The sequence below is a fragment of the Tiliqua scincoides genome, chromosome 6, assembly GCF_035046505.1.
Source record: "Tiliqua scincoides isolate rTilSci1 chromosome 6, rTilSci1.hap2, whole genome shotgun sequence".
NCBI classification, from domain to species: domain Eukaryota; kingdom Metazoa; phylum Chordata; class Lepidosauria; order Squamata; family Scincidae; genus Tiliqua; species Tiliqua scincoides.
The window spans coordinates 77370049-77395629 of NC_089826.1; the positions used below are offsets into that span (position 1 = coordinate 77370049).

Here is a 25581-nt window from a genome sequence, read left to right on the forward strand (position 1 = left end):
TTCTCCCCAAAGGGACTCAAGGCGGCTTACAACAGGTTAAAACAGATTAAAAACATAATTTAAAAACAGATAAAAGAATATTAACACATATCATAAAAACAGTAGTCAGATAAAAAGTAGTAAAAAGGTAAAAAGAGCATAGAGCAGCAAGTCATAAAAGAATCAGGCCTGTAAAAAATTAAAAGATGTTGAAAAGATGTTAAAAAGGCCGAGAACTCAGAAGGCTTGTTTAAACAGAAGGGTCTTCAGGCCCCACCGAAAAGTCTCAAGAGAGGGAGCCATTCTCAAGTCAAGGGGAAGGGAATTCCATAGTGTTGGTGCCACTACTGAGAAGGCCCTATTTCTAGCCGCTGCCCCACGTACCTCCCTAGGCGGCGGCACTTGTAAAAAGGCCTTCTCTGATGACCTAAGAGGATGAGCCGGATTGTACGGAAGTAGGCAATCTCTAAGATACCCTGGCCCAGATACATGGACTTTGTTCAGGTGCCTTAGTTCAAAGGTGATGTCTGGACTGGTTTCATTTTTTTGTTATTGTAGAAATTCGGCTCAGACAGTCTTAATGAATATAAAAGAACGAGAGGTAGATATTGTGTACAATTCTCCATCATACAATTCTCTGCCTCCCCAGAAAATAAAAAGTGGGTGGGTGGATAGGAAGGATATAAGAGAATCACATGAACAAGAAAGTTTTGACAAAATCTCTACAGAGCAATGCAGTTGTTCCAGAATACAGTTTAAGACAGCATACCGGTTACCTGCTGCAGCAATTTGCAAGCTTGCACAGCTTACTAGAGGATATATGTTTGTTGGCATCCTTCAATCTCGGAAGACTATGGTATCATGCTCTGAATGGTGGTTCTGGAGCAGAATGTCCACTCCAGTGCGCGAAGCCTGGGTAGATATAGAGGATAGACTGTTTCCCATGCAGCAAATCCCCCCCTCCACGTCGCTGAAATGCTCCAATGGGAAGCAGAAGCCGATACGGTTGGTTCCAGGGGCGTTGCAGGAGTTGCCAGAACATGACTGTGTTCAGCCATGAACTGCCTCAGGGACTCCTGCTCCGGATTTTGCCTTAAGGTTGTCTCCTGAAGCCTTTTCCATAACTGAATGTAACCACAAGGCAGTGGAGGTTTGGGATCAGAGTTTTCCTTCTCTCAGATGAGCTGCCTTCCCAGGCTATCGAGTCCCATCTTAGTCGCCTCTTACAACAAGTACAGCCAAACCTATTGGGCCTATTCTTATCCCCAGCCCCCAGAGGTTAGAGGGGTTAGGGCTTAGCAACTGTTACCATGCACATCCCCGATCTCATCTGATCTTGGAAGCTAAGCAGGGTCAGGCCTGGTTAGTACTGGTTAGTACTTGGATGGGATACCGCCTGGGAATACCAGGTGCTGTAGGCTTATACTATACCATAGTCTTTCGAGACTGAGGTTGCCAACCAGAGGATATATGGACCTCTGGAATACCCTCTCTACCCTTACTCTTTGTATAGTTAAAAGAAGCACATTTTAAAGTGGTGTTTAGCAGGTATAACCCCTGCTAGCTCGGTAAGAGGCACTATTTCAAGTGGGTGCTCCTTTTTTTTTTTTTTTAAGCAGGGGGAGAGTAACTGGCCCACCTCACCCCAGCAGTGTCTGTTCTAGTGGCTGTCTGCTGGTATTCATTTGCATCTTTTTAGATTGTGAGCCCTTTTGGGACAGGGAGCCATTTAGTTATTTGATTTTTCTCTGTAAACCGCTTTGTGAACTTTTAGTTGAAAAGCAGTATATAAATACTGTTAATAATAATAATATGTAGCAAGGGGAGAGCCACTGTCCCTCTTCACCCCAGCATGGTGTCTTTTCTAGTGACTGTTGCTGGTTTCTCATCCCCCCCCCCCCAGCCCTTTGTGGACAGGGAACCATTTAATGATTGAGACTACAATCCTATCAACACTGTCCTGGGAGTTAGACTCATTGACTATAATGGGACTTACTTCTGAGTAGACATGCATAGGATTTGGCTTTTAGGGTCAAATCCTATCCAACCTTCCAGCCCCAGTGTAGCCGTGCCAATGGGGTTTGCACTGCATCCTGTGGTGGGAGGGTGGTTATGGAGGCCTCCACAAGGCAAGGGAACATTTATTCCCTTGTCTAGGGGCTGCACTGGAGCTGGAAAGTTGGCTAGGATTGGGCCCTCAGTTTGCTATATAAACTGCTTTGTGAACTATACTTTTTGTGGTATAGAAATACTCATAACAATAGTAACAATAATAATAATAACATCCTTCAACACTTTAGAGATTGGGCAGGAGGTCTGGTCTAGAGGGTAGAGCCTCCATTTGCCTGAAGATAACATCCACAACGTCGCCAGTTCGAGGCCACCGGCACCGTGTGACCTTGAAGTAGCTGACAAGCTGAAGCCGAGCTATTCCATCTGCTCTGAGTGTGGGAGGATGGAGGCCAGAATGTGAAACCAGATCAGAGTGAAACATCTGGATTGTTGTGGTTCTTGAAAGACAGAACCTTCTTTCAATTGTAAAAATCCCTACAGGGATTTAATCAGCCTGCCTATGTAAACCACCTTGAATAAAGTCTTGAATAAAGACCAAGAAAGGCGGTATATAAATACCTGTATTATTATTAGATGAAACCAGGGATATTCTTGTATATTCATAACACACCTATGCTCTCATCAGGAATCACTCATTTCCCCCATCTCACTATTGCTGAAGTCATTTCTTTATCTGCTGTACATTTGTTGCTGATGATGAATATTGATCCACTGCTTTTCAACAAAGAAGATCACAAAGCGGTTTACAGACAAAACCAAATACAAAGCCACTCTAAGTCAGGGTGAGCAGAGTGCTTATACCTTTAACCATTGTGCAGAAGAGGGAATATTGGCAGGTGCCCTTTCTTAAACCCTTCCCTGTTGAGCTGCACCTGCCAAAATTCCCTCTTCTATACAGTGGTTAAAGGTACAGGCACTCTATCCTCCACTATATCTGGTTATCCTGCCCTGAGTACAAAGCCTACTCAGAAGTAAGTCCCATTCAGTTCAATGGGGCTTAAATCCCAAGTAAACTGGGTTTTGTGCTTCTGGTGTGGAGGCAGTCAATAAAAAACCCAATTTCTCTGTTTGGTGTATCAGCCCCGAGCCAAGGCTAGCACTGAGGATAAGCAGCTGGAAGCCTCACAGATAGGGGGTTGGACAAATTTCAGATTGGACACATTCCTGGAGGAGAAGTCCATCACAGGTTACAAGCTGTGACTGCTATCTGCAACCTCCTGATTTTAGAAGCAGGCTACCTCAGAATGCAAGATGCAAGGGAGGGCACCAGGGTGCAGTTATCTTGTGTGCTCCCTGAGGCATCTGGTGGGCCACTGAGAGATACAGGAAGCTGGACTAGATGGGCCTTTGGCCTGATCCAGCAGGGCACTTCTTATGATCTTATGGAGGAAGCTATTGGGGAGGAAAGCTTGAGATAACTCAGGCTGCAATCCTATCCATACTTACCTGGGAGTAAGCACCATTGACTACAATGGGATTTACTTCTGCTTAGGTATGGATACAATTGGGCTCTCAGTATGTTTAGCATGGAGAATAGAAGACTGAGGGGGATATAATTGAGCCACACAAAATTATGCAGGGGGTGGATAGAGAGATGCTCTTTTCCCTCTCACACAACACCACAATGGACATCCACTAAAATCGAGTGTCTGTGGAATTCCTTGCCACAGGATATGGTGATATAGAGGGATGCTCTTTTTCCTCTCACACAACACCAGAATCAGGGGACATCTGCTAAAATTTAGTGTCTGGGGAACTCCTTGCCACAGGATATGGTGACAGAATGGATAGAGAGGTGCTCTTTTCCCTCTCACACACCAGAGCCAGGAACATCCACTAAAATTGAGTGTTGGGAGCGTTCAGATGAATCAAAAAAAATATTTCTTTACCCAAAATATTTAGTTATTTTAGGGCACAATCCTAACCAGGTCTACTCAGAAGTAAGTCCTATTTTGTTCAATGAGGCTTACTCTCAGGAAAGTGTGGTTAGGGTAGGGTAGAGGGAACAGGATAGACTTTCTCAGGAAGAGTCCATCACAGGTTTCAAGCCATGATGGGTATGTCCGGATTTTAGAAGTAGGCTATGTCAGAATGCCAGCTGCAAGGGAGGACACCAGGATGCAGGTCTCTTGTTGTCTTGTGTGCTCCCTGAGGCGCACTGTAGGCCACTGGGAGACCCAGGAGGCTGGACTGGATGCGCTCTGGGCCTGCCCCAGCTCTTGTGGCCCTTCTGATGTTCTTAATATGAATGATTTTCAGGACAGAGCCTGGCAAGAGTGACAGCACAGAAAATTAATCTGTGGAACACCTTGCCACAGGATGCCTGCCTGTGAGTGAGTGAGCAAGCAGAGTGCTGGTGGAAATGAACCTGTGGAACTCCTTGCCACAGGATGTCCGCCAGTGAGTGAGTACTGGTGGAAATGAACCTGTGGGACTCCTTGCCAAAAGATGTCTGCCAGTGAGTGAGTGAGTGAGTGAGCTAGCAGTGTGCTAGTGGAAATGAACCTGTGGGACTCCTTGCCACAGGATGTCCGCCAGTGAGTGAGTGAGTGAGTGAGTGAGTGAGTGAGTACTGGTGGAAATGAACCTGTGGGACTCCTTGCCACAGGATGTTCACATGTGAACGAGTGAGTGAGTGAGTGAGCGAGCAGAATGCTGGTGCAGAGCAACCTGTGGGACTCCTTGCCACAAGATGCCTGCTGGGAGGGAGGGGGCGAGCAGAGCGCTGGTGCAGAGCAACCTGTGGGACTCCTTGCCACAAGATGCCTGCTGGGAGGGAGGGGCGAGCAGAGCACTGGTGCAGAGCAACCTGTGGGACTCCTTGCCACAAGATGCCTGCTGGGAGGGAGGGGCGAGCAGAGCGCTGGTGCAGAGCAACCTGTGGGACTCCTTGCCACAAGATGCCTGCTGGGAGGGAGGAAGCGAACAGAGCGCTGGTGCAGAGCAACCTGTGGGACCCCTTGCCACAAGATGCCTGCTGGGAGGGAGCTGCGAGCAGAGCGCTGGTGCAGAGCAACCTGTGGGACTCCTTGCCACAAGATGCCTGCTGGGAGGGAGGGGGCGAGCAGAGCGCTGGTGCAGAGCAACCTGTGGGACTCCTTGCCACAAGATGCCTGCTGGGAGGGAGGGAGCGAACAGAGCGCTGGTGCAGAGCAACTTGTGGGACCCCTTGCCACAAGATGCCTGCTGGGAGGAAGGGGCGAGCAGAGCGCTGGTGCAGAGCAACCTGTGGGACCCCTTGCCACAAGATGCCTGCTGGGAGGGAGGGGGCGAGCAGAGCGCTGGTGCAGAGCAACCTGTGGGACCCCTTGCCACAAGATGCCTGCTGGGAGGGAGGAGCGAGCAGAGCGCTGGTGCAGAGCAACTTGTGGGACTCCTTGCCACAAGATGCCTGCTGGGAGGAAGGGGCGAGCAGAGCGCTAGTGCAGAGCAACCTGTGGGACCCCTTGCCACAAGATGCCTGCTGGGAGGGAGGGGCGAGCAGAGCGCTGGTGCAGAGCAACTTGTGGGACTCCTTGCCACAAGATGCCTGCTGGGAGGAAGGGGCGAGCAGAGCGCTGGTGCAGAGCAACCTGTGGGACCCCTTGCCACAAGATGCCTGCTGGGAGGGAGGGGCGAGCAGAGCGCTGGTGCAGAGCAACCTGTGGGACCCCTTGCCACAAGATGCCTGCTGGGAGGGAGGGGGCGAGCAGAGCGCTGGTGCAGAGCAAACTGTGGGACCCCTTGCCACAAGATGCCTGCTGGGAGGGAGGGGCGAGCAGAGCGCTGGTGCAGAGCAACCTGTGGGACCCCTTGCCACAAGATGCCTGCTGGGAGGGAGGGGCGAGCAGAGCGCTGGTGCAGAGCAACCTGTGGGACCCCTTGCCACAAGATGCCTGCTGGGAGGGAGGGGGCGAGCAGAGCGCTGGTGCAGAGCAACCTGCGGGACCCCTTGCCACAAGATGCCTGCTGGGAGGGAGGGGCGAGCAGAGCGCTGGTGCAGGGCAACCTGCGGCCTCCTTGCCCTCCTGGGGGCGGGGCGCCCTCCCTGGCCGCGTGCGGGGGTTCCCGGGCGGCGCTGCGCAGCCCCTCCCCTCCCCGCAGCCGCGCTTCCTTCCGGCCGCCATCTTACTGGAGCGGCTGCCTCCTCGCGCCGCCACCATGTCCAAGCGCCACCGCCTCGACTTGGGCGACGACTACGCCTCCAGCAAGAAGCGCGTCGCCGCCGCCGCCGCCGACGGGTGAGGGGGCCGCTGCGGGGCGGGGGAGCCCGGCCGGCCGCGCGGTGGGGCCCCGCCATGTGGGCCTCCGAGAGGCCGCGCGGAGCGGAGGGGCCGCTGCGGGGGAGGCCAGGCCAGGCCAGGCCGTCGCTCCCGGCCCCGAGGAGAACGAGGAGGGCGCCCGGCGGTCTCGGCTTTGTTTGTGGCCGCGTTGCTGCGCCTCCCGCTTGCTTACGGGCCTCCGCCCTCGGCCGTCTGCCGGCCCAGTCCTAGGCAGGTCTACTCGGAAGTAAACCCCGTTGTACTTAGTGGGGCTTACTCCCAAGTAAATGCGGACAGGATTACCGCCTCAGAGCCCGATCCTGTGCACGTTTACTCAGAAGTAAATCCATTAGAGTCAATGGAGCTTGCTCCCAGGTAATTGTGGACTGGATTACAGCCTCACAGCCCGAACTTGTGCATGTTTCCTCAGAAGTAAACCCCACCGAGTTCAAGGGGGCTTACTCCCAGGAAAGCATGCCTAGGATTGCCTCCTTTGAGCCCAATCCTATGCAGCCTGCATCTACCACAGAGAATACCCTGTTTTGTGTGACCCGCTCCCTTGTAAACCAATGTCCCCCCTTTCCCCTTGGAAGAAATGTGGATGGAGAAATGTCAAGGAAGAAATTGTGTGTGGGGGGGGGGCATTAAAATTTTTTGGGGGAGGCTGAACTAGGTTACTTCAATAATAATAATATAATAATAATAATAGGAGGGATGGCACCTTAAAAGGCCATTTTCATTCCATAAAGGTTTCAAATTCTATTTCTGTTTTAATCCTTTAAAAAATTATTTCTGTTTTCAGCAAACTCCATTCCGTAAAGCAGTGATTCCCAAACGTTGGGTCAAGACCCATCAGTGGGATGCAACCCGATTTTTGGGTGGGTTGCGAAACTGACAAGGGAAATGTATTGGTTCCTGTGGAAACTAAAATGGAGTAGTCGCCCAAATGATCCTGTTGATAGACTTCACAAATGCTCCAGGAGGCACCCCTACACACACACACACATACACCCCCCCCTAGTTAAAAAGCATAAAAACAGGGGCTTGAGCATGCAACTTTTTTAAAAGTCTTGTAAGAACTAGGTGGGTCCCAACAAAGTATCATTTTAAAAAGTGGGTCCTGATGCGAAAAGGTTTGGGAACCACTGCCATAAAGGTTTCATTCCATAATAATAGCGATGGTGGTCTGTTGGCATCTTAAAAGGCCAATAAATGTATTATGATCTTAAATGTTAGTGGGCCAAAGTCTGTTTTTACAGATGCATAAAAGTGTGTGCGTGCGCGCAAGTGCCTAGAGCAGGGGTCTCCAAACCCTGGCCCGGGGGCCAGATGTGGCCTGAGGCGAGCCTCTGTCCGGCCCACGGCCAGCCTCTGATCCCCTGAGAGCATCTGGCCCAGTTGACCAACACAACCAGAATTGTGTTTGTGGGATGGTGGAATGAGGGTCCGTTTAAGTGTGTGCTTTATTTCTTGGACTGTGTTCGTGCTTTGGAGAAATCCTGGACATTTGAGCCCATTCATTTATTCATTCATCCAAGTTCCATCTCTAATGTATTTATTTAAATTTTATATTTAATTTTTTTCCCCAGCCCTTGACCCTGTGCCAGATATTTGATGCAGCCCTTCAGCCAAAAAGTTTAGAGCAGCGGTTTTCAGCCTTTTTCATTTCACAGCGCACTGACACTAAAATTGTTAAGGCCAGGTACGAAGGGGGACAGAGAGCCTATACCTTTAATCATTGTATAGAAGAGGGAAATTTGGCAGATGCAACTCAATGTGGAAAGTTTAAAAAGTTGCACCTGCCAAAATTTCTGTACAGTGGATAAAAGTATTGGTGCACTGAGTCCCTTTGTATCTGGTAACCCTAGTCAAAGCACACCATCAGTTTTTTTTTTTAAACAATTGGCAAGGCACACCATGTTGTTTTTGGGGAGGGGGACTTGCTTCCACCAATGACCCTACTAATAAGTGTCCCCATCCAAACTCCTGCAGCACACCTGCGGACCATCCATAGCACTCCAGTGTTCTGTGGCACAGTGGTTAAAAATTGCTGGCCAACAGTATTCCGAGAGAAGGATTCGTATTAAGTACAAGTAATTTTTTTTCAAAGTGGGACCAAAAGGTCAAGCACTTGAGAGGGAGTTGTGGGTGTAGAATGTAAAAACCAGTTGGTTCATACTAAAGATCTCTGATGTAGCTCCTTCTTTGCTACACCTATGTCACGACGCCCCAGCCTGTGGACCCTGGCCTCTGCCCCCTTAGGGGGGGGGCAGCCTGGAGGCAGGGAGGAGGCAGCGGTGTGATCCCCAGGATCACGCTGCTCAGGGGGCTACAGTAGCTTGGGAGCACTTAACCAAGCCTCCTGCAGCCTCCCCAGGGTGCGGGGAGCCGGGTGCGAACCTTTGTTAGGGCTCCCTGCAGCAGTGAAAGTGGAGCGATCACGCTCCACTTCCGCTTAAGCGGAGGCGGGGCGCAATCGCTCCGCTTTTACATTCACTGCTGCCGGGAGCTCTAACAAAGGTTCGCAACTGGCTCCCTGCACCCTGGGGAGGCTGCAGGAGGCTTGGGTAAGTGCTCCCAAGCCCCTGCAGCCCCCTGAGCAGCGTGATCCTGGGGATCTTGCTACTGCCTCCCACCCCACTGCCTCCCCCCCCTGCAAGAACTTACAGGGGCTCAAACTCCTGGAGAGTTTGAAAAATTGCTTTAGGCCTACTAATATTAAGACTATTGTATCCTTTTCAGCAAAAAAAAGTTCACAGATGAATTTACAGAGGAAAATAAGTGTTTCCTTGTCACAGAAAGAGTCACAATCTTAAAAATAGCATTTTGAATTTAATATGTCACTTTTGTTTAAGTGAGAGTTTCAGGCCTGCCAAGGCTCCAAGGTAACTTATAACATTTTAAAAGTGTAATGTAGTAATTAAACTCTTACACCAGTATTGAGTCTCTGTAGGAGCTGGAGTTACGAGCCCCTCTGGCCTGAATGGACACCTCTTCCTTTTCCTGAGGGTGCATAGATCTTAAGTAGGCCCTGGAAGCTCTCTTAGAGCTCCTTGCAATCAGTCCATTTTGGCTTTCACCACCCTGAATAATTTGATATTGTCCACAAACATTTTCCCCTGCCTCCTGATAATTTCTAAACAAATTGAACATCAGTTTATGCAGATCCTTGGGCTATCTCACATGTTATTCCTTTACAACACCTATCTGTATACTGGTACTCCTGTCCTCTTCATCTGTATGTTCAACCAGTTTTTAGAGGTCCTGCCCTCTTATGCCCTGACTACTTAAGTTTCCTCAGAAGATTTGGTTAATAAGTGAGGAAGATCAAGTATATATCATGTTTTGGAAGATCAAATATGTCTATGCCGATCATCCCACTGACATTTGTTGATACTTCCAAAGGTTGGTGAGACAGAACTCCTTTCAGAAGCCAAGTCATACTAGTTCTTCCACTAGTACTGTGTGAAGCACAAGTGCATAGTCTGTGTTACTATAAGACTAATAGAGTGGATTTGAGATGATTATATGTTTACTTAGATCAGGGTCCGACTAAATCCAATTAAACTTACTCCCTTGTTTTCGAGTTTGCACTCTTAGACTTATGCATTCTTGAAAATGAGTCCCACTGAATATGCTGAAGCTCATTTCTGAGTAAACATAGCATTAGCCTGTTCCAACTTAATCCTAAAACACGTATTTTGAGGTAATGTTGCAGTCCTATGCATACTTATTTGGGACCAAGGCCCCATTGAATCCAGTAGGGTTTCTGAGTAAGCATGTCTAGTTGATTCATCTATTGATTTGTTGAGACTTGTTAACTGAGGGTAGTATAGCACTCATTGTTTAAAGAGCAAAACACCCACAACTCTCATAGCAATGTAAAGACCATTTGGGACAGAGAGAAGCATTATCGTATTACTTTTCTGTATAGTCTCTGGGGGCTGTCACCCTTGTGGCCTTCTAGTCTCCCTCTTTTCTTTGTTCCTTTCTGCAGAAGATTATAGTTGTCACATTTGAAGCTCTTTTAATGTTCATTTTTATCTTTTTCTAACGTGAGGCTTAGTTGGACTTATGTGCAAATTCTTTTTTCTGGTTAATAAAATTTTCAGTGGTTCACTTTAAACATTTTATTTTATTGTTTAGTTATATGCAAATGACAGAATTGTTATTCTGGAAAGGATTCCTTTATAATTTAGGAGAGAGGTTTTCTTTTTCTTGTGGTACTGAAACCTCTGGACCTTTTCTTTTTCCTGCCACTATAAGGACTAAAATAGTTTTTTAAAAGATGAAGCCTTAAGCTGGTTAAGGACCCCACCATTCACTTAGTTTTGTATGTGCATACTGACAGATATATGCAGGTGTTCTTCCATTGTTGTTGGGAATGATCAGATCTGTCCTCATAGCAATTCCTTGTGTTATGGAGATATTGAATTTCCTCAGCTGAACACTTTGTTGCTGGGGAAATCCATTTTTCCCCAGTTAGCGTTTCCATTAAAGCATTACTGCTTTTGGGGCATGTTTACAGTTCACAAAACACTTGAGATGTACTGGTCTTGCTTTATCGGTAACAAGGTCATTCTTTTTGTGCAAGCAATTTCTGGGTAAACTTTTGCTAAATTTCAATTTTTTTGTTTTAATATATAGTACCTGAGAAGCAACCCTGTTGTCAACGGACACTTCTTGATATCTAAAAGTAAATGTTCATGAGCAGCCCATCCATCAGAGTAGATGATATGGGTTGCATTAGCAACAGATTGCAGGGGGAAAGAGGGTGGTGAATTTGGGGTGCCCTTCACTCTAAGCGTGCTGCTACCTCTCTCCAGTCTACCATGGATGTAATCTGTATTGATCCACTTTCTACCTCTTCACCTGTCTCACTAAAAGCAAGCAGAAAGCTGATAATCTGCATCCTTACCTTGCTTCTGGTGCAGTTGCTTTAAACACAGAAGTGCAAGACTTCCAGTTTGACTTCTAGGGCCTGGGGGAATGAAGGAGGTCCTTCATTTGTGTGGTCTCTGTAAATTGGAGTGCTGCGTGTGAATAAATCATATCAGGAGCAAGGTATGGGGCTTTTTGTGTGTGTGCAGTGGTGGCAGGATTGAGGCAGAATTGGGTGGTGGTCTGGATTGTGTCACTCCTGGAAATGGCACCAAAGACTCTTTTCCCACATGAAGCAATGCTTTCCCCATTTCATAGACCTTTTCCACTTTTGACTTTGAAATTATTTTGTAAAATATGATCTTTCCTTTTTCAGTGCTGCAGGGTATTTTCTTCTAAAGCAGCAATTTTCAACCAGTGTGCCATAAATGGTCTGCATGTGTGCCATAGAAGTTTGGAGGAAGGTCATACATTAGTGGGACAAGTAGGGGATGTGAGCCCCCTGTTGACAGTGTGGTGTGCCTTGTCAATTGTCAAAAAACTGATGGTGTTCCTTGACAATTTTAGCACCTTCTCTGTGTGCCCTGAGAAGAAAAAAGTTGAAAATCACTGCTCTGAAGAATTAAGAGTATTTTATCAATTTCATTTTCATGTCTTTGGAAGCACATGACCAGTGTCTTCAGTGTAACCCCATAGCCCATCCTTTGGGGAAGATGGGTAAAATCTGCAGAATTATGTGGCTAAATCTTGGGAATTATCAGGAGCTAACTTTTCAGAACTCTTGAATATGTTAAAAAATTAACATACTAACCTGCTACAACACAAATACTAATGGGGTATACATGTGGAATTACATGCTGTGTAAGATTTGAATCTGGATTCAAAATTTCTATCAAAATTTCTGTCTCTTTTTGGATCTGGTTTTTCCATGTTTTGAATACTGCTACTGAAAAGCATATCTGTAAAGCTCAAGTAGCATGACAGAAGATCTAAACAAATCTAAGCTATTGTTTTCACCCTTATGAATAGAGTGAAATAGTGTCTTCCAAAAGGTTTTTTTTAAAGCTTTAATTTATCTTGGGTGAGTTTATTAATTTACTTGCGAGTTTTGAGGGGCTGCTGGAATTGCAGAACATTTAAAATGTTTCTCTTGCATCCTGATCCTGTGGGTATGTCCAGTTGCAGTTTTGGAGCTATATTAGTGCTCCTCATGAGCTCATGAATCCTCCTCAGATTCATCCTGCTAGCTTGCTTGACAGTTGTACAGTGTACTCAGATTATACCTAGGGGTGGTATTTGTTCAAGCAACCCCCCAACAAAAAACCCCATGTCAATTGGCATATCAAATGTTGTTTTAAATACTAGATTATTCAACAATATTTACAATAAACTTTATTGTAACAGTAGCAAGAACAGAGACAATTATCTTAATTATAAAAGTTGCTGTTTTCTAGAAGACTCCAGTTCTTTCCAGATGCTTTATAAAGCACTGCACCAGATTGCATGAAGGGCACCTCCTTTCTGCAGCAAATGTGCCTACCAGAGTAGATGTGACCTGTGCTACTTTATGTTTACAGATATTCTGGCACTTAGGGCTACATGCCTTTAAGCATGTGCAGAGTTGGTTTTCCCCAAAGGGCTTGAAGACAAAGTGCTTTTGAGCATGTGCAAATGGCCTGTTCACACTTGAGACTACTTCATTTATCTAGAAGCTTTTAAATGATGTTGTCTTTCTCATCTTTGCTTGCCTGCCTGTGGTGCCTGTGATAGTTTGGAGAAAGATGCCATGGAATTCTATGTCTGAGAAGGAGATACAGGATTAGTTTAAAAGATTTGTGTCCTGCTTTTCCTCCCAGAAAATGGAATGCCCAGGGCGGTTACGAAATCAAAATACAAATATACAATAAAATACTGTAGAGGTTCAGACTCAATTTGGCTTATTGTGCATGCATTCTGTCCGTAGCTTTCTTGTGTGTAGTCCAGCGAAAAGCATCCTGTAAAATGGTACCAGTGACCTCCAGATGTTTCAGCTGGAATGCTTTTTGGCTTTGCATTTACTTATTTCAAGGAGGAAACATTCTGATGCAACCGGTAAAGTTCTGGATAGCTGGCAATACTAGATCTGCACTATTGTGATTACTGTTTGTCTGTGTTTGCTTAATGCTTCCTCTCTGAACTTTTATATCAGTGTTCTTATCCAGAATGACAATAGTTCACTCATTACATTTTTATCCCATCCATCAATGTTACTCAGGCCAATTAACCCTAGGCCAGTTGAAGGAATAAGGGTACAAATTCTTTGGAGAGAGCTATAGGTCTGTACTCGCCTGCCTGTAAATGCAAGCCATGTTCATATGAAACCTTGACTTGTGCAAGGCTGGGGAACAAGCCTCACTCCTGTCATTGTTACCAGGGTGTCACCATAATGTTATATAAAAGGACATGTTTGCTGTGCCATGTCTTGCAGTAGTCGTTGGTACCAATTTAATAGTGTTGATGTGCAGTTACTCAGTAGCCTGAGTCTAATAATTTGGGTAGCACAATAATAATGAGAGACAGTGTAAAGTATTGATTAGAGCAGGGGTGTCAAACATAAGACCCTGGGGCTGAATGCGGCCCGTGGAAGCTTTTAGTCTGGCCCTCAGGCTCTTAGCTGCTGAGCAGTGCCAAGGCGTTTCTGTTGAAAGGGCAGCCCACATTAAAATTTGGTTCTGCCATATCTTGAAATATGATCAAGATTTGCATATTTTCTCTTCTGCTATTTGCAACTAATGATTTTCTAAGTGAGAAAAATGTTCTTATTTTTGGTTATGACCTGTTTAATGACATCATTTCCTGCCTAATGACATCACCTCTGGCCCTCAGCAGGCATCATGAATGCTATCCAACCCGCTGTATGAAATGAGTTTGACACCCCTGGGTTAAGTGTTGGACTAGGGCTGGGGAGATCTAGGTTAAAACCCCTGCTTAGCCATGATGCTCCCTAGGCTCCATTCACACTGTGTTTGAAAGGAAGAAGGTTTGGCATCATTTAGGTCTTTTCTAACAGACATGACTAAGAATAGAAACTGAGAGTGAACAAATAAATGTAATGAGGGCTAACCAATGAAGCTTAGGTGAGAGGGTACATTGTACCTTATAGGGAAGTTCAGTTGGTTTCTGTAGTAGAATGTCGGGGGACAATGATCTAAAAGTGTAATTGATAAGTTTTTGAGTTTTTGTAAGAAAAATGCTTATGGGTATCTAATGTCCCTAGCGGGAGGGGGCCCCTTCCCTGGGGTTGTAGGCAAGCGCGAGGGGATTACCCCGTCCTTGAACGATGGTTGGCGACGGATAAACAGATGGGAGGCGGGTAGTTTGATACAGGCGGTTTAATAGCGTCAGCCGTTTCACATTCATGGACTGTTACTTCACAGAACTACATACATCATGCTGACTTGTGTCGCCGACGTCGGATGGTCTCTGGACCTGACCCTCCCCGTTACTGGGCATTCTCAGCACCAGCCTTCAGCTCCGAATCCCTTGGCCTGAGGTCAGAGCTCTTGGAGGATATAACCCTGATGGCCGGGGTCAGGCTGCCTGGCCTTGGGAGGCCCCTGCTGTCTCTGTGCTGGTTCCCCAGCCAGCTGGCCCCCACGGGGTATAGTGGGCTTCAATGCCCCCTCTCCACGATCCCGTCTCTCTAGAGGTCGCCCTCTGTGTCCAGGAGGGTCTTGGGTCAGGGAAGTCTCCCCCCCAGCATCCTCTCTCCAGGACAGACGCCCTTCCCCTCCCTCTGGAGGCCTCTCTCCTTTCCCTCAGACAGGGATGATGCTTTCCTCGGGCCTTACTCCCCTCTGGGGAGGAGCAAGCTCTCTCTTCCCTCTCCAGGCTCCTTATGAGGCCTCTTCCCTCTTGGGCTGGCCCCACCCCTCCTAACCACGTGCCTGCTTGGTGTTCCCAGCTGGTCCTTATTCCTCCTCCCGGGTAGGTGCTCTGTACGGGACCCCAATCCTGTGAGTACTTGGGTCTTACTCCCGAGGAGGCCTCTACCCCAGAGGAGACCCCTGCTCCTGGGAAGCTCCCAGCCACCCGGGCTGGATCCAGGTGACAGTATCCCAGAAAAATGGGTGAAGTTGAGAAATTGGTAATGAAACAGAGGCATAGGTAAATGTTCTGAGAATAGAGTACTCAGGTATAGTACGTGAAATTTTTGCCAAGTAATCAAGCTCCAGTTCTCACTTCGACTTATCTCCGGGTCAATCAGAGGGCAGAGCCTTTCAACTCTGAACAGGTTCTTTCCCTGCTAAGCTTAGGCAGGCAGCTGGTTAGTTGCTATAGTTACTTTCCTGGGACATTTCAGCCAAAGTTAACCTTTTATTCCCCTCTGTTCCCTTTTGCTGCTGCAACCTGATTCCCTTTTGCAAAGGCTTTGCATTTGGCAGAGGTCAAGCAACAATTCCCAGGCTACAATTCAATGCAGCATTACTTAAGAATAACACCCATGGAAAGCAGTGGGTCTACTTTTGAGTAAAAAGGGTTGCAAATATATGCAGTTGCATCTCTCTGCTGTGAATTGAAATGCACACTCTCAGTTATGTGTTATGGGTTGTATGTTGTATGTGGTGCTTCTGGCTTAACACACCAGACACCTTAAAGGTGGATTTGATTCATGGTTCTCCTGCAGCGGTTGCCAACTTTTTTCACTTGCATATCCCTTAGCAATAATAAATTGTACCCTTCATATTAGCAAAATGTTTGTAATAATACAAGCCCTCATTTCCTCTCTATGAAAACCCAGACTTCATGTATTCATCACAGTGTTTTCTCTTTTTATCTGTTTGAGGAACAGAAGACTCTGCCTTTGCACTGTTTTGCACCAGAAGTGTGCTGAGAAATTCTGGGTGATTGGTTACATATTATGCTTCAGCTTTTTTGCTGTGCTGGTTTTCAATCACTGGTTCATACATGAATTGATGACCAAAAACTAGCTGTTGGTGGGGCTTTCAAAGCCAACTAGCTACCTCCCTTCCTGTTTTGCTGGTCCTTGCAAGGCATTCTCGAGCATGACCTGCCTTTTTCTACCATTATTCCATTCTTTTTCAAGTACCCCTAAAGGTCCTGTTGAGTGTCCCTGGGAGTACATGAATACCAGGTTGGGAACCACTGATTTACTGGTATGTTGCTTACAGTTCACTTACTCTGATAGTGTTTACAAAAAGGTGGTGAAGACCAGAATTTAAAAAGAATAAAAATGTATCTTATGATCTTTTACTATGTTTTTAATCAATTAGAGGCTACAGTTCTTAGGTAACAATTAGCGGTAGGTTATTTTTCAGGATCTGGCCTGGGGTAAAATCAGACAAAACTATAGTCAGACACCCCTCTAAGTTTAACCCCCGACTTATCCAAAGGTCATAGAAAATTCCATAATTGTTAGCTCAAAACCTGCGCTCGACTTATCTGTGGGGTCGACATAGGCAAGTATCTGCAGTATTTTTAGCATTTTTTTTTTCAATGGAGGGCCTAAATTTGGCCAAATTATTCCTTTTCCTCTGCACAGGACTCTTCTGTGTGTGGTTGGTTGAGAATACAATCCTATTGTATTGGTTGAGAATATTATTGTTGCTGTCTTGGGTGTTCCCTGAAACATTTCATGGGCCACTGTGATACAGGAAGCTGAACTAGATGGGCTTATGGCCCAATTCAGCGAGGCTGTTCTTATGTTCTTTGCTTATTTCTCTGAGAGGAAGACTCGTTGAACGTAGTGACACGATTCTGATCAAACATTTCATGAGATTGCAGTGCAACAGTCCTATCCTCCCCCTGTGCTGTTGGGTGCAGCAACACCCAAATGGCTATGGCTACATCCAGTGGGGCCAGGAGGCCATGAGGGACTTTTGTTCCCTTTCCCCACGGAGACCCCTTAGCCCTGCAATGCGGCTGCTCAAGTCTGTGCCAGCTATTTTGCCAGCGCAGACTTGAGAAGCCCTCTGTTGGGCTTTGCAGCCTGATGCGCAGCATAGGATCAGGTGGAGGAGGCCTCCACTGATCCCTCCCCCACCCTGGAACGCTTCCTCCCACCCAAAAAGCTGCACTGCTTCCTGGTGGTGTTAATTTACCACTGGCGGCTCTTGGAGGGCATCCTCTCTGTGCTGAGGCCAGCACTGGTGCTCCCTTCTTCTTCTCCCTTCTTTACAGCATGTTTGTGTCATCCAAACCTGGAGTTATGCATGTACCACCAGCAATGGAGAGTATAGGATCGGGCTTTAAGTCTGCGTAAACTTGCATATGAGTAAAAACAATTCAATGAAATGGAAACTTCTTTGTAGATATGCTAGTGTGTGTCATAGCAGACATATTAGAAGAGATGTCCCCTTCTGTGGGTGAGAGAATGCCTCTCTTCATACGGTGCTTACTAACTATGGATTGTAGAAGTTCCTGTACCTCTGTTGAAAATGAGGTGGATCTAAAGGTACTTTTTTGCTGACTCCCACATCCAGAGTTTTTCCATTTGCACAATTTACTTTCAATACCAATTTATGACTTCTAAAGTTAGAGCTACTAGCTCCCTTGTTCACCATGTTTCTTCTACTGTAACACAACCCCCTGATATGTTGTGGTGCTGTACTGTAAGAAGTTGTCTGCAAGTGCTTTTGCACAGAATTGCGCTCATAGATTTTTTCCCCTTCCAGTTATGTTTCTTTGAATACAAACCAGTTTTTTAAAACATCAGATAATCAGTTAATTGAGGAGCGATTTTTTTATTGGTCAGAAGTTTTAAAGTAAATGTCACAACCCTAATTCAGAAACATTCCTTTGTGGGAATGTCATATGTAGATTGTACCACAGTTGATGTGTTGTGCTTCACCCAAAGTTCTAACGGTGGCATTATCACCATTTTGTCTACTGCTTTTTAAGGGAGAGTAGAAACAAGACAGATAAGAAGAATGGTTGACATCTGTCTTAGAAATGTTGGATTAGAAAGTTTTGTCCAAGGTCTGAAAATACTGATAATTAATGGTATACACTAGTGGCTCCCAAACTTACCTGGATCATGTTGCTGCCACAGCCTCTTCGCAACTGGTTGCCTCCAGTCTCGGATCTCACAAAATCTCCAAGATGGTAGTGCCCAAATCATGCAAGATTTTACGAGATCTGAGATGGAGGTGTCCTGGGGAGCATATAGGAGGGGTCACTAGGGACATCACACGGTACTCCTGTGAGTATGCTGCAATGCTATAAGGCAGGGCTTTTCAAACTAAGGCGTTGCGACGCCCCAGCCTGAGGGCCCTGGACTGTTTCCTTTTAAGGCTGCGGTTTTCAACTCTGGGAGTTTGAAACCTGCAGTAAGTCTTTGTGGGGGCGGGGGGGAGGCGGCAGGGGCAGGGGGGAGGCAGCAGCGCAATCCCCAGGATCGCGTTGCTCAGGGGGTTGCAGGGACTGGGATGCACTCACCATTCCCTGCAGCAGCCGTCCCTGTGTGCGGGCAGCCCTGCGCGAGGGCCCGCAGGGTACCCCAGGTCAGGGAAAGGGAGAGTGGGATGATCTGCTCTGCCTCCATAAAAGCGGAAGTGGAGCGCGATCGCCCCGCTCTCTCTTTCCCTGACATGAGGAGCGCCGCTGCCTTCCCCCTGCCTCCTGGATGCCCCCACCCCTTAAGGGGACAGAGACCAGGACTCACAGGCTGGGGCATTGTGACGCCCCAGTTTGAATACCACTGCCTTAAGGGGTGGGGGCAGGGGGGAGGTAGCAACAGGATCCCCCCAGATCGCACCATTAATGGGGTGGCGCAGCGACTGGCATTTACTTACCAGTCCCTTGCAGCAGCCTCCTGGGGGTACGAGGAGCCCTGTGCGACCCTCCACAGGGCTCCCCAGCCTTCAAAAAGCGAAAGTGAAGTGATCGCACTCCATTTCCGATTTTGCGGAGGTGGGGTGCGATTGCTCCGCTTTCACTTTCTAAACTTTGGGGAGCCCTGCCAATGGTCACGCAGGGCTCCCCGCAGCCCCGGGAGGCTGCTGCAGGGACTGGTAAGTAAATGCCAGTTCGTCTGGGCCCCTTAGTGACGCGATCCTGGGGATCGTGTCGCTGCCTTCCCCGCTCCATAACAAGGACTTACTGCGGTCCTCAAACTCCCTGAGAGTTTGAGAACTGCAGCTGTAAGGTGTCCTATGGACACGCATTTTGGGAACACCTGGTATACACTGGTGTAATCACCACTTGTAGTATAGGATGCAGTTTCCTTTCTGCTGCTGTTATTGACGAGATTGAACTAATGCAGATGATCCATAGAGCCATGATTTCTGGGATTGTTAAACCTGTGGAAATGAGCTCTGAGTGTGTGTACTCACACCCCCCTTGCTTTTCCTTGTCCGCTTATGTACTAAATTAAGAGATCCTGGTTAAACCACCGCTGTGCTTAAGGTACACACATTGGAGCCATGCTTAAGAACCAGGATTAAAAACCAAGATTAGATCTCTGTTTCATGTCATGGTTTGAAAACACCTAAGCAGAAGCCGGGAATAATATGAAGCTATGATTAAACTTACCAGGATTCTTTTATCATAGTTTGCATTGAAAGAAAGAGGGAGCATATGAGTTTGAAGCTTTTCCCATTGCATTCACAATCCAACATATCATGGTTTGTTGGGTTGCCTAAACTGGCTTGGCTATTTACAGTATACCACTAGACTTGCAACTGTGGACAAAATTGGTGGTGGTTATGTGTGAGGCCTTGAGCATGTTTACTTTTGGTGTGCTATTTGGGAAATGCTCCCCTAGCTCCACAAAAATGGAGGGGAAATGACCTCTGATAAAAGGTAGTTTGAAAATTATTTCAGATTTCTAAATGAAAAGGCATTGTTATAACTTCAAGAATTTTTTCAGTAAGAGACTTCAGTATAGCTCTTTCAGTGTTATTGAAACGTTTGTTCTTTCCTTAAAATCATTTAGGAAAGATCGGGACCGTGACCGGGATCGTGATGACCGCTCCAAAGACCGTGACAGGGATCGAGATAGAGACCGTGAAAGGGAAAGAGATAAGGAAAAGGATTTGCGCCCTCCAACTAATTCTGCTCTCATTGCTGGCGTTGGGTTGCCACCTTTAAAGCCAACTGTACTTCCGCAGGGTATTAATCCATTTACAAACCTACCACACACACCTCGTTATTATGAAATCTTAAAGAAACGACTTCTGCTCCCTGTGTGGGAATATAAGGAAAGGTTTACCGACATCCTCATCAGGAATCAGTCCTTTGTACTTGTTGGTGAGACAGGTTCTGGTAAAACAACACAGGTCAGTTCTTCTTCAGCTTTTATGATTAATTTGTAAAGATTTTGTGGTGGGTACTTTGCACTAAGTGTTTTGATTCCTGTGAAATTATTTCTGAACAGTACTAGAAATATTTCAGCGTCTTTAAAGAAATTCATTGTGCAGTGACACATCACAGGTCTTGTCCTTTCTAGCAAGATCTGTTTAATGAACCTTTCAGTTGCTTAATGACTAGAAAATGATGTAATGAGGTTTCACTTTCCTCCCCTACTTCTGGTAGTGTGTCTGTCTTTTCAGGGTCTGTTACCTCTTCATAAAAGGTTCAGTGAGGTTTGAATTGCTCAATACAAGCCTGTGCTAATCTACAAATAACTGATATTCTGGTTGCTTATTTGCATGTAGTATTTTGTAGGAATAATGGTAGCAGTAGCAAAATGAGAGCAAACATTTATCCAAAACCACTATTTTTTGAGGCTGATAATGGCTAGATGGAACAAAAAAAATCTAATGCTGTTATTTGTATTTCAAAACTAGTTCATTGAAAGCAACTGAATGAATTTGCCCTAAATTCTTGAAAATATAGAATGGGTGTTTACTACATAGGTAGAGTTAAGTCTCATTTTGTAACAGTGTGGGATTTAGTTCTCTAAACAGAATTGTGCTACCTATACAGGCATGATGAATATCTAGCTCTCAAAGTATTCAGCTATTGTCTGGATAAAAGGAGGTCACAGAAAGGATAATAGTAAATGCAACATTGAGGTAGACTTGTTAGAGTTACAAAATAATCTGGTGTGTTCATGTTTCACATTCTGTACATATATCATATTGGCATTACAGCCATAGTTAATCCTGCAGGTGCCAATGTGATCACTCACATAATGAAGTATGTATTTTTCAGAAGTAGTTATTCAAAAGTTCTTTGCTGCATTATGATCATAGCTCCTCATGTGTGGGCAAAGGACTACAGCAGTACATTAATATAGTATGTTTTTCCTTCAAAGTGGTAGTTTAACATGTTTGCTTGTAACCAGATGTTAAGCTGGTCATTTGTATTCTGTTTCTTTAAGAAAAGTCTGACTGTACTTTCACAACTGATCAGGGGTGTCCAAAGTTTTTGGCAGGAGGGCCACATCATCTCTCTGACAGTGGGGCTGGGGAAAAAAGAATTTACATTTGAAATTTGAATAAATTTACATAAGTTTACATAAATGGATATATTAAAGATGAACTTATATGAATGAATGAAGGTCTTGCAATAGCTCAATGCCTATAAAAGGCCTTGCACAAAGCAAGGCTGGCCTTTCCTTTGCTGCCGCTACTGCATTACAGGCGTGAAACAACAAGCAGTGGAGGGAGCCCTCACCCCACAGCTCACGTGAGAGGTCAAACACTTGCCCTCATGCTGAGAGCAGTTGCGTCAGGCCAGTGCGGGCTCCAACAACTCTCCGGAGGGCCAGAGGCTCATTGGGGCTCTCTGAGGGCTGCATTGAGAGGCCTCAAGGGCTGCAAGTAGCCCCAGGGCTGGGGTTTGGGCACCCCTGATATAGAGCAGTGGTTCCCAAACATTTTAGCACCAGAACTCACTTTTTAAAATGATACTCGTTCGGGACCTACCTACGTTTACAAGACTTTAAAAAAATCTTAAAATTATATATATTTACAAGTAATAATAAAATCAATCCATTTCTCTTAATAAGGCAGCCCTAATGACCTGTAATGAATGCTCACCTTCCTTTCCCATTTCTCCCTAGAGAAATAAAAATCATGAAATTTTCAGGGTTTTTTTGAATTCTTTATTAGGGGGCATCAACTAAGACAGTTATCTCTGTTTACACATGCTTGCAAACTGCAGGTGCTTAACTCCTTGCAAACTGCAGAAACTGAGCTCTTTGCAGGGCAGTTAGCTCCTTCAGTTTGCAAGGTAGCTGTTAATTGCTCTGCAAAGACCTTGGCTCCTGCAGTTTGCAGGATAGCTGTTGAGCTCTTTTGCAGGGCAATTAGCAGCTATCTTGCCAACTCCAGGAGCTGAGCTATTTGCAGAGTAATTGGCTATCTGATTTTTTTGAATAGCTTCAGGGCTTGAGGCAATTAGTTGTCTGATCTTGCCATCACCTGTGTTTACATTGGAGGCTCTTCTCAGCACTTCATGGCCCACCAAAAATAAGGTTCTGACCCACCAGTGGGTTCTGGCCCACCGTTTGGAAAACACTGATCTAGGGGTGTCCAAACTTTTCAGCGTGAGGGCCATATCATAGCCACATTATATACAGTTGTGTGTCACTTAGCGTTGTTTTGACCAACGACAGCCCGCGTATGACAGTTGCCTCTGATCCCTGTTCACCCCCTTAACCTCTATGCCAAGGGGAGCCGCATTCCACCGGAGTCTTTTCTGAGGCTTGCAGAGGCAGTGTGCATCTACACACTGGCCCTTTTAGCCGAAAACATGTGACTTCCAATTCCTGGGAAACCGGAACTTGTGTCTTTTTGCCTGAAACGGGCATTCTGAACCTTGCATCTGCGCACTGCCCTTGCAAGGCTCAGAAAAGCCTTCAGAGGTGAGGGGAACACAGCTTCTCTTGCTTTTCAGAGGCTTTGCATAATGTCAAGTCTTGATCAGGACTACAGAGTAGTGAAGTGGTAAAGTTTTCCTTACCAATGAATTGATAAGGCAAGAATACTGCAGCTTAGAGCTTAGTTTTATTCATGTGTCACAACTGTGTGGAAATATGGTACCAAGATAGAAGGTATTTAATATTTATTTCCATGCTGTTTTCTTGTCTTTTAACTTTAGCAAATGGGTCTTTAAGTGTTAAATAGTTGGGGAAATGATAGTGCCATCGCCCTACACATTTGCCACATATGAATAAACTAAGTCTCAGACTATGCCATTGTATTCTAAACATAACATCCATTTGGATCAAACTGTAAGCTTACCCCAAATGGTTATGTGCACAGTGCAGCAAAATTACCTCTGGCTAAGGCAAGAGATTGTTCTTACTGGCTTGCGTGGAGGGTCGAACCCTATGGGGCTCAGAGTGATGGCGGGGAGGGAAAGGGGACCATGGGGCTTTAGAAAAGCACTGGGGTGTGTGTGTGTGTGTGAGAGAGAGAGAGAGAGAGAGAGACCGACCGACCGACCGACCGACTGACCCCGACCAGCAGGCAACTGCAAGGTGCCGGGCAGCTCCTAAGGGGTAGTTTCCACAATGGAGGGGGGGGATGACACAATCTGGAAATAGCTTACCCAGCACCTGGTGACTGCCCGCCAGTTTGCAGTGCGAGGTAAGGGAAGCTCGCTACCCCCCTCCCCCCTGCCACACACTTATTTCTTGTTGAGAAACATTATAGGAACGTTTTTACAGCAGATTCCTGTCACTGCTGGATTAACGTCATTTCCGGTTCAGCTACACGCGAAATTTTTTATCGGCAGGGGCTTGGGGAACGAAACCCCCACACATAAGGAGGTTTGACCTCTATCTGTATTTCTTACATGATGACTCTTTTGCTCTGAGCTCGTATTGTGTTTTAACTTTTGTTAATGTTGCAAACAGTGTAGACTCTAAAGGAATATTTAATATTTGCTTTCAGGTTCATCTAAGGGCCCAGTCGTATCCAACTTTCCAGTGCCCATGCAATTGCCATGCAGCCCTTGAGGAGGCCTTCATAACTACCCCCCAATAGAAGGATGCAGTGCTTGCCCCGTTGGCACAACTGCATCACTGCTGGAAAGTTGGATAGGATTGGGCCCCAATTTAGTTAAATTTAATCTATGTTCCAATTAGAGATCGTGTAACCTGTCCTGTCCTTTGTGTTAAACCAGTTTCTCTAGCATTTTTAAGATGACATGATTACGTAAGGAGCACCTTTTGCTTATGAAATTTCTGCTTTTCATGCTATTTAAGGTTGTATGTATTAACCAAGTGGTTCAACAGGGTCACAAATGCTGAATGCTTTATTGCAGATTTGTACTTCCTCTGAATGGTCAGTTTCACTATGCTTGAGAGATAAATACTTAATGTTCTGTGTACATGGACTAAGTGAATTGTTGCAAAATTTATTTTTGTGGTTATTGATGTATGCTGGTGGAGCCTTGGTATCCGCAGGGGATCCGTTTTTGAACCTCCTCCATGGATACCAAAAACTGCAGATAATAAAATCCATGTTTTCCAGCCCCTTTAAAACCTCTGAAGGCAACTGGAATTGTATTCCAGCAGTTTCTGACAGCTTTCTGAAATCTGCAAAGGCTGCACACATCTGCCCAAGGCCTCTGCATTCCTCAGAATGGCCGTTTCAATCAAAAAAAAGCAAGCTCAGTGGCTTCCCCAGTATCTGAATGCCTTACATGGGCAAAAAAAATCACTTCCGGTTTCCCTGCCAAAACAAAAATGTTGCTTTTTTGGGCCAAATCTTCAAAATGAAGATCCGCGGAGGCCCTCTGGAGGAGACTGGAGTGCAGCTGATTCCAATAATAGTCTTAGATTTTTTTGGTATCATCAAAACTCATTTAGTTATCTTAAATTTTGTGTTTTTATCTGCCCTGTTTAATAATACATGCATTGTAATACACATTTTCTTAATATAACTGCGCAGTGTAAATTGTGGCTAAATGTCTGATGCTGTGCCAAAAATACTGGCATTTTTGAAATTCTCACACCAAAATTAATAAAAAAACATCAGAATGTTCAGATAAACAGTTGTTCAGTGTTATGTCCCATGCAGTTTCAGGGAAGAAAAGAAAATGTAGCCAGTCTTGTATGTCAAAAAGAGGCAGCAAAGCAAAGGGAATGGCTGCTACTACACATACAGAAGGCCATGAAGGGAAGGGAAATTACGCTTATTGTCTGTCCAAAGCAGGAAAGGCAGGAGGGAGAGAGGCAGGCAGAAGAATGGGCAAGAGGAAACACACTTGCACATAATACAACCCTCTCCCTCTCCTTTTTCACTTTACACTACCCCTGGAAAGGGCAGGACCCCACTGGACCCAAGTAGCCTCCACCCAGCTGCCAGGAGATCTATGCCAAAGTGAAGGCAAATCTCACCACCTCTATTGTGTGACCTTCCTTGGCTGGTGATCACCCACTAATGCTGCCTCTGTTGCCACTTCTGCCCCACACAGCAAGGAACTTGCTCTTCTGCATGGTTCAAATGCC

General features: G+C 45.9%; 1 protein-coding gene across 1 annotated transcript in view; it reads left to right on the forward strand.

Moving 5' to 3' along the window:
- Positions 1–6153: 6153 nt before the first annotated feature.
- DHX15 (DEAH-box helicase 15) overlaps positions 6154–25581 on the forward strand; it is a 66523-nt gene continuing 47095 nt past the window's right edge. The window contains exons 1-2 of the mRNA XM_066631649.1: positions 6154–6272; positions 20110–20452. Coding sequence (XP_066487746.1) covers positions 6193–6272; positions 20110–20452 — 423 coding nt within the window. The 5' untranslated portion in view covers positions 6154–6192. The remainder of the gene's footprint in view (positions 6273–20109; positions 20453–25581) is intronic.